At 36.5% G+C, this 9,858-nt stretch overlaps 1 protein-coding gene across 2 annotated transcripts; it reads right to left on the reverse strand.

The window, feature by feature from the left end:
• Positions 1–4,203: 4,203 nt before the first annotated feature.
• bloc1s5 (biogenesis of lysosomal organelles complex-1, subunit 5, muted) lies at positions 4,204–9,401 on the reverse strand. Of its 2 annotated transcripts, XM_066722136.1 has the most exons (6): positions 9,099–9,401; positions 8,432–8,514; positions 7,819–7,948; positions 7,177–7,235; positions 6,147–6,239; positions 4,204–5,314 (listed from the first exon to the last, which is right to left on the reverse strand). In XM_066722136.1, the coding sequence occupies exons 1-6, from the start codon at positions 9,115–9,117 to the stop codon at positions 5,141–5,143; spliced, it is 558 nt and encodes a 185-aa protein (XP_066578233.1). In that variant the 5' UTR covers positions 9,118–9,401; the 3' UTR covers positions 4,204–5,140. The 2 variants fall into 2 exon arrangements, with proteins under 2 accessions (XP_066578233.1, XP_066578239.1); XM_066722142.1 differs by lacking the exon at positions 6,147–6,239 and having other exon boundaries at positions 9,099–9,398.
• Positions 9,402–9,858: the final 457 nt, after the last annotated feature.

Below are 9,858 nucleotides of genomic sequence, written 5' to 3' on the forward strand. Positions count from 1 at the left end.
CAACATTTCAGATGCGTACTTGAGATAAATACTGCTGTTTGATGCACCTGACGAAAAAAAATAGTTACAGGGATTCCCCCCTCAACCCCCCCCACTTGGTTTGTCTTCAGAAAAAGCACTTTCATAATTATTTCTTCACGAAACCCCCCACCCCAAAAAACTGCTTTAAGCTAGAAAAATAAGGCCGCATATTTCTGTTTCAATCTGGCAGATGCTTCCCCTAAATGTTCTTCTAAGATGCAATAAAAATAGCATTTCAATGTACTTCTCATAACCTTATCTTTTTTTTTTTTTTAATGATTATTAGAGAAGGACTGCCCTCAGAAATAATGAGCCAGAACGGGTGATAAAGTATGAACAACTTGGTGCCTTTAAAACAAAAATTTATTTAAGAAATGTAAAATATATATATATATATATATATATATATATATATATATATATATATATATTTCACGGGGAATCACAACATTATCTCTTACTTGGCCATTGAGCTGACACCGAGTTGGCTGCATCAATCATATTGAGAGATTTCCGGACATGGAAGATGACCTGATAGCCTTTAAATCCAAAATATGTATGAACAAAGCCATTACACACGCTGTATCTTAAGCAAAGGATATTTTAAAAACGCATTAAACTGTAATTTTCTTATAAATAGTTACTAATTAAAAAGAAAAAAAAAATGCTGAGGTTTGTTGGCAAAATATCCAGACATTCTTCGGCCCCTGGACAAAAACAAGCTTGCAGTTCCAACATTACCGAGTCTTTCATTGCAGTGATGACAAGCCATTCTCTGTGTCCTTTCTGGCTATTGTTCTCCAGTGATTGACTGAGGAAGGCCGTTGTTGTTGCTGGCTGTTATCTGTGCTTTTGGTCTTGGCTTGGCTGACATACAACTCTGTCTAAGGCACCGAAAAACAAACCACGTGTCTCTGGATGAGCTGATTCATTAGCCAGACAATGAAGTTACCAAGGAAAGCTCGAGTCATTTAAGTGCGAGAGGTGGTGGGTGTTTTTATATTTATTTATTTACTCTATCTCTCTCAAAGATACAACCATTTTTAATCTGTTTTCACAGTCTTCCTTGTAAGGCACTGTGGCTGTCAGTCGATGATTAACCTTAAAAAAAGTTTTAATTTATTACACTGAAATTCCACGCTTTGCTTTTTCCTGTTAAAAACTCAGGCTGAATATAGGCATTGACAAAGAATTCACTTTAGCTACCTGCCTTTTCAGGATAGTCTGTGGGGTTGTTTAGTGCTATTTTCACTTGGATAACTTGAAATTCCAGATAGACTGACATATATTTGTCCATAATGGTTAGTGTCAAGAAAGTGATGAGGACTCCCAGTATTTAGCAAAGAGAGAAGGGATAACAACTCACAGACAAAAGCCAGAGTTGAAAATATATTGTAGGAATTAACCTCGCCATATACTTTCAATGAGTAAAATATAAACCCATCTATCCATCATCATATCATTGTGATCAATATTTGGATTGAGGTTATTGTTTCCCAGAGCTAGCATAAGGAGATGTGACATCATCCAGACAGAAACAATCTATTGGTGGATGGTATGTCATATGACTTCATAGATGCATATAGTTGTGTCATCAGCGTGGTAGTGGACATTTATATTATGTCTGTAGACAATGTCATCTAATCGGAGCATATATGGTGAGAAAACTACAGGTCCAAGATTGGAGCGCTGCCATTAGAGGTCAATGGTGTAATTCAAAAATATGCTGTGGCACAGAGACAGATATTAAAGCAATTTAAAAAGCATTACTAGTCAAAGTATGATGGATACTCATGGATGGCTCTGATTGTCAGTTCATTAAATAATTAAATCATTAAACTCATGAAATAATGATCTGACCAGGTTACCAGTGCAAACTGCAAGGTGAATGGTGTGAATCTGAGACGCGGAACAATTACTCTCTCAAACAGATTCATAGCTTTTTGGGTTAAAATAGCATTCACAGTGTAAGATCTATTTTTTTAATTGTGTGCCCCAATACTCTGAAAAGTACAGTTAAATTAACACTATGTATTAAACTAAAGGAATCTTTGATTAATGTGGTTAATGGTTAAACATGATTTCAAACAAAGTGTGATTACAACTGTGCATATCAGAGCAATTAATGTTGCTCTTAATGACTGATTTGGAAGTTAGCTGGTAATAAACAGTCTACTTGCTGTTATTCAATCAAGTTAGTGTACCAACTTGCAGGGTATATTTGTTTCACACTGCTTTCAGAAACGTGTGTAGCTTCAGTTTCATCCATGTCTTTCTTTGTTGAAAATGTAACTGAAAGGGTAATCACACTTTCTTATCTACTTCTCTATTTCTTTGACAAACTGGGCTTGTATGCTTTCCCTTGACAATTTATGTTGGCACAGAAGTGTATTCCTTGAATGGACTCGGGCTCATTTCATGGTTTCCATAACAGGAAGAACACAATGCCTCTGATAGAGACAGGAGACAAAAACAACTGCAGTTCCTTCAGCGTTATTGGCACAGTGAGGAAATGATAACTTGGGTCAGTTCTTGCAAAGCTTGCACTCATCCTTCCATTGTGAGCCGATCTATGGTGTGAAGAAGCAGACACACTAAACCCAAACCCACTGCCACTGTCCGTCAAACTACTGCCAGCAGGGCTGAGGGTATTCTCCCTTACTTCAGCAATACTTCAGTATTTTTGTATGTTGTTTGGTTTAAAAATATACTCCAATTTAAACAATTGTGCCAATAAGAAAGAAAAAAACAAAAAACAATTGTCCTTCCTTTTAACAAAATGTATGGAAAAAATGAATCTCTTAGCCAAGATTATTTTAGCATTTTTTCCATTTCATTTTCTTTCCAGGCCCAAGGGAAACTTATAATTCATTAGAAGAAGAACTAAATCAATAATGAAAAAGAGATGTATACGTTCCTTACATGATTATAAACCTTTTTGGGATTAGGCAAGGTCACTCATTAGAAACCCTCTGCAATTCCTCAATGAGGAAAAAACTTAAATTAGAGAGGAACGAGAGTGGAGGAGAATTTAAATAGATTACAAACCTTAACCAAAGCTTTTGTGACTGAATTTAAGAAGCATTGGTTTTATAGGTTGGTGAAAGTACATCAGAGTACAGTATTCACAACCCTCAATTGAAATGTTATTCTGTTAAATCTATTGTCTATAAACTAGTTATGAATGAAATATTTTCAGAGAGTACTAAACACTGGTACAGCTTAGAGAAAAGTTTGACGATTGCAGTTGAATCTTAACTGAACTGACTTAAGACAGGATGCATTTAAAACTTTGACAGCCACCACATAGAAATCAATAAAGTGTGAATCCAGTGTTTACACATCCCTTTCTTAACTGAAATTGTTACTTTTCTACAGGCTGAATCTGTGTTCAACAAACTCTGCAAAAAATAAATGATTAATAGATATAGTTTAATCGACTTTTTTAATATTAACAAATAAAAAAAAATAACAGTATAACAATTTTTGTATTAATCTATACTCACCAGTCAATGTTCCTTAAAAACTAAATAAACGACATAAACAAATGTGTTAAATGAAGGGTGTGTATGCCGTCAGGTACAACTGTACATACTGTTTATTTCTAGTTTCAAAATAAGACAGAGAACGAGAATGCAGTGTTTCAATCCAAGCCCAGTGGTCCTGTTTTTGGAAACAGGCTGCGGTTTCTTATTGTCACTCATGATTAAAGCTTGATGTCTGTCTGGCTTTCGACAGCCACAGTGCCAGGTGTGCTCTTCCACTTTGCTCGAAACATCTGTTTGCAAAGCCAGAGGGTGTCTGATCTTTAGAACATTTAAACTAGCAATCCAAGCTACAGTCTGGATTATGTTAAAAACCTATCAAATATAATAAAACAAACCGTCTCAATAAGTAAAGGGAGTCTTTAATGAATTAAAAAAAAAAGTACCATCTCCTTAAAGCAGGATGTCAACTGCAGAATAATGTCAACTGTTGAGATGGATGTCATTTCTACTCTTCAGTTCAACCATTACATATACTAAAGATTTCTCAGATTAAACATGTTCAATGATATCAGCTGCACAAGTGCACAATAATGTCAGGAAGCTGTGTATTTTCTTGTATTGATTGATGAGGTTTTCACCTCTATCCTGAATGCTAAAAACAAAAAACTGGAAAAAAATACTGGCCACCATTCAATGTTTTTGAAAGTAATTTCAAATATTTATTTTGTCTCCTCTGCTAAGGTTAATCACGTTTTCAACATCCCAGGAATGTGGCTTGATATCCAGCCATCCATTCAAACAGGCTGCCATTGTGTAGGGCAGATACACTGCTGAATACAAAGCTAAGTAGAAAGTTTAACACTTTCAGGTTTGATTTTCTTTAACCCACACAAAATTATACAAAACACCCCCAGCTGTTCATTCCTTTACGTTGTAACACTATTTTTCCTGAGCGCTATGAGCTGCGTGCCAGCGCTGATTTACGGTGATCAACATGACTGCGGCTTTCCCACGGGGGACACATGCTTTTTCAATTGGGTTTGTTTAAACCATTTAGAGACCAGAGGTGTGAAATGTATATTTGCCAATGCACGTCTTGCACTCTCATTGTGCAGGAACACAATCATAGCCACCTAGTGCTGAATCGCATTCTTCAGCGCCAACATTTTCACTGTGACACGTTAGTCCACAACTCAGCAGTTTACATACAATGTTGCATGTCCCTGCTAAATTCCTGTTTTTATGCACAGATTTAATGCAGCACAGATTTTTATCCAAATTATTTAATTATGTAAATCAGCAACAGGTCATATGAGGAATAACTTGACATGTTTTTAAACAATTTTGGAAAACAACTTCTTTTCACACCCAAATAATTCAGATATGATTTTAAACATACAATAATACTTAATCTTTCCTTATATCAAGAAAAAAATATGCATGGGTATAATACTTCCATTATGCAGTTCCAAAGTGGATGTGGATGCAAACACATGACAAGCTTTCTGTTGGCCTTGCCGGTTGTAGGTACAAGCTGCACTGACTGCTGTTTGATTTATTAACCAGACCTGAGTCAGATGGAGGCCATTGTCACCTCTCCTCAGGGGCTCCCCTTCTCACACGCAAAGTGCTCAAAAAGTGGAGAATTTAGCCAAGTCTTTTTCCATCTCGCTATACTGAGCACTGAGCCTCCCCACGGCTTTGGCCTGCTCTTCATCGATGGCCTCTCTCCTGCGGCTCTGCTCCTTCATGAACTCCTCCCATTCAGCTTTGCGTCTGTCCTCACAAGCCTGCAGGTTGGAGCTCTGCAGTGCATGAGAAGAGATCACAGTGCTGTAAGCAGACCAGTCCAGGAGCAGCTCAAGCCTGGTGTTCAGAGACTTCTAACACATTTTCAGCAACATCTGAGTCTTGCTGCTCAATCATAAAATGTGCTAATGCCTTATGAAAGAAAGAAAAATCAACTAATGTGTGGATACTGAAAGCTTGACTTCACTGGTCATTTGTTTTCCATAGGCTTGTCAAGTTTCATTAAAGAAACACTTATTCAAGGATGTGGAGAATAAAACTTGCAAATATAAATATGAGATTAATTAGCTCAAGCACAGCACTGGTAATAGAACACCATGGAACAGGCGCATTTGTATCACAATTTCACATTTGGGCCTATAAAGCAAACTTTAGATTTAGGTTTATTTATGTTCAATCATTCATAACATAATCCAACTGTTTTGGTTTGAATACCTGGCACTGGGCATTGATGGGGACAAAGTGTAGGTATCATAATATAAATATATTAGTACAATTTAAAAAGAAACAAGGACTGCTTTATGAATTACCAATGCAGGAATACTGGCTAGGAGTCTCACTTTTTTATAGCAACATTTAGGTTTCCCAAGAAGAATTTTAAACTGTTCTAAATCTCCCAACATTAAAATAGTGTGTTCTATAACAAATCTCCCCAGTAACCCTAGAGAGAGAAATGCAATGATGCTGGTGAGATTTAAAAATAAATGTGAAGGATTCTGTATGCTGGCAAGAAGCATTTTCTAAAAATAATCTCTCAGTGGAGAGACAAACTCAATAGCCTGCAATGCTGAACAAAAGATTCTCCACCACTGACACCACGAGTCTGACCTCCCTCTGGGGAGATGTGTTTTTGACAGCATTATTCTCAGAAGTGCTGTCAATCTTCTTTTCTCCCACAAGTTGTAGCCTGGATTTATTGGTCTGTAGAGGAAGTTTATGTACTGCATTAAGCAATTCAAAACAACCGAAGAGACACCAATATAAATTTAGCTACAAATGTTGTGTTTTCTTTCCCCAAAGCATAATTATTAACTAAATGTATTTTAAGACACATTGGGAAAACAAAACTTTATGGGATTATAACTGCTAGAATGAGACTACAATTAAGTTCTGCATGTTTCATTGCTGAAGAAATGTAAACCACATTTGTTTTCAAATTAGAACTCTACCATTACCATAATTGCAATAAATATAAATTCCGTTATAATGGTTCTCATAAACAGAAAGGAAATAAAAACAGCTACCAAACAATTATATTGTACCGAGAGTAATTTAGTAATGGGTGGAGTTGGTTTATTTATACCACTTGTCAGATTTACAATAGAATAGTTTTGTCATTTTAATTACAGCATTAAAATAATGTCGTAGGTGAACTTTGGCTTGGTTACACTACAGCTACCAGGAACATTGCTTCTTCATTTCTCTCTCTTACTCCTACTTCTAAATATCAGCAGCTCTCTGTAATTGAGTGCATGTCTGTGAGACTCCTGGGATCTGAGCAGCAAGGGAAAGAAATGTTGCCATCTGGAGGCTGAATTTATTGACAGATTGTTCTCACTGCTTGTGGGAAGACTGATCTAAAAACAAAGCTCATACAATATGGTAAATTATATGTAATCTATAATTCTGTTCATGTTTATAAACTATAGGTGCAAGAGGCCATAACAGCATCCAGTGTCTGTCATCTTATTTTTTCAACACATTATGAAGAAACTGTAGAGCTGCTGTTTATTCCGTTTTATTTTTTAACTATTTGCATATTATTTATGCTGCTTCCGGAACAGCTATAAAGGCAACATTTATTTTGCACTGCTGCTGAGCTAGTTTTTGCTTCACAGAAGTCCTATTTCATTGTTACCTGCTGCGCTTCTAGCTCCCTCTGCTGTATTCTTTGAATCATGTGATTGGCAGCTTCCACTTGAAAATGAAAATAAAAAATACCAGGAAATTAAGGATAATGCATTACATTTTCCAGACACTATATTTTGCCATCTTATTACATTAATCCACACTACAATCAATAAAAAATAGAACGCCCATGAAGGAATATACTTTGGATCACAGATTTGTATCAACTTAGCCCTCCAGACATTAGGTGTGTAGACTAAATTAGTTAAACTGCTCTTCAAACAGTAAAACAGGCTGTTCATCTGGAGGACAGCACATTGCACTGACACATCAACACACTGCGACAGGAAATATCATGCAAGTATTCCCTGTACAGACACTGTGAAATGGACTTGCAGATTCTGGACAGGGGACAAAATATGGCCTTTATAGCATAACCATAGTACTCAGCTATAAGATCACAGAAGCAGAAGGCTGTTGTTGGGGAGAATGCTTGAGAATACCTCAGGAAAAATGTATCTGTTAAAATATCTAAGGTTGCTGTACATTTAGCATTTCCTCCACTGTGGACGTTGACTTTATCCACTATTTTTACACATGGAGTAAAATATGAGCAAAGCATAAGAATGCAAACGTCTTACTCTACACTCACGTCTTGTAAGAGCATCACAGAGATGACTGTGCATGGCCTCCGCACACTTGGGAATGGCCTGCTCATTGGTCTCCACAACCATTTTGTTCAGGTTATCAAGCAATCTTGTCTCCCTAAATCCCCGCTTCTCCTGGGAAAAGATATAGTTTTATTAATTAAATCAAAAGGCAATGTGAGATGTAATGTCCACAGCATACCTCGCTCTCACTTGCTCTTAACAGCAGACATTTTTGATATATATATATACACACACACACACTCATATATATATATATATACATACACAGAGGCAAGTTCAGTTATTTATCAGTTATTTAAGATGCTGTCTACAACCAATAATCTGTAAGGTATTGTCTGTACCCTGAATAAAACTGATATGGCTGCCTTTTATTTAAACAAAAAACAGCACATTAAACCAAGAGTGTAGTAGATCCTAATATCCCTGCATTTTGACCACTGCAGAGGCACAAAAACAATGGTATATTATAAACAGTTTACAAAATGAATGTCTACCTAATTAATATACATTTAATAATAATTAATTTCTCTTTGTATTTCATAGGTTTTGAGTTTTATACCATAGTATATTAAAGAGCACATAGAAAATACTTACTTCAAATTCTCTCACAAAATAACGGATCTCACCCTGTATAACTGGCCTGTGATCCAACAACCTGGACTGAACGTCCCCAACATCTAAGACAGAAAAGGTATTTATAATAATTGATTAAACACAAACACTCTTCTATGTAGAATAAAGCAGGTAAAACGATTTATTTGTAACGCAGATGCACTGCGCATGTGTAGAGAGGTGGCCCACTGACCGTGTTGTTGGTAGTACTTGTTGTTGGGAACTTAATTGAGCTTTCATTGAACTCAGGATTTGCTTAATCTGACCTTTTAAAGTGTGTAGTATTGTGGAGGTTTGAGAATCCAAGTGCTTTATATTATTTGACATGTAACTTGAAATCTCCAACTGTTTAAATATTTGAATACAATCAGATTAGGCAAGTTCAATTAATAGTTGACAGCGGTTTGCCAGGACCAGGGCTGAGAACCACTGGTTAACACATTGCCTATTTATTTACTTAGTGTAGTGAATTAAACAGGGATGCAAAATAAAGTAAAGAAGAGCAACTTGTGCAAATGGGTTACAAGATCACAAACAAGGTGCACGGCAGTACTAACTGAGACACTTACATTTAAGACTATCTGTTTTGACCATCAGTGTTTTAACAAGACAGTCGTATATGTTTTTTTGTTTTTTCTTTTAAACCAACCTTTTGCTATCTTCTCCATAGTCACGAATTACTGTCGCAGTTTTTGAGTCCTTATTTATTCGTACCGATTCATTCCAAATGTAAATGACCGGTTTGTCTTGATTTCAAGTGTGGACTCATCGCTTCAGCTCACTTCTGGATAACATTACTTTGGCTGTGTTATACCAATACTGCAGGGAAAGAAATAAAATTTAAAAAGTTGAAAATTCAATTAAAATAACGAGATAAACAGTAGCTCCTCGGCACTGAAGCTACGGACATTAGTTCCGGCATTTGAGGTCATGTGACTAGTACGTCATTTCCGCAACCAATAGGCTTTTCATATCCGGGTCAGGCCTGATAGACTTCATCTCACCACTAGAGGGCGCAACTCCCACCCCACAGACTATTAATCTACAGTTTGTTTCTTATTTTTACATGAAAACAATAAACATGCCTTTATATTATTGAAAGGATATTGTACTTTATTATTGAATTGACTAGTTTTCACTGTATCAGTCTTTTAGTTTGCTTTCCTGAGAATACAGAGGATAACAAACAAATTCGTAGGATTTAGCAGTAAATACAGATTACTATTATTATTGTTATCTCCTCCCTGCTCAACACCTCTCTTCTCTTGGTCTGTTTTCCCCTAACATGACCCTTTCACTCATTCATAAAACCAACCCTCTAGAACAGTGGTGGGCAACTTACATGAATCAGTGGGCTGCAAAACCTTCTGTCAAACAGCTGCCTGGGCTGCCAGACACCTTTTACCACA

Source organism: Amia ocellicauda, chromosome 2 (assembly GCF_036373705.1).
Source record: "Amia ocellicauda isolate fAmiCal2 chromosome 2, fAmiCal2.hap1, whole genome shotgun sequence".
Lineage (NCBI taxonomy): Eukaryota > Metazoa > Chordata > Actinopteri > Amiiformes > Amiidae > Amia > Amia ocellicauda.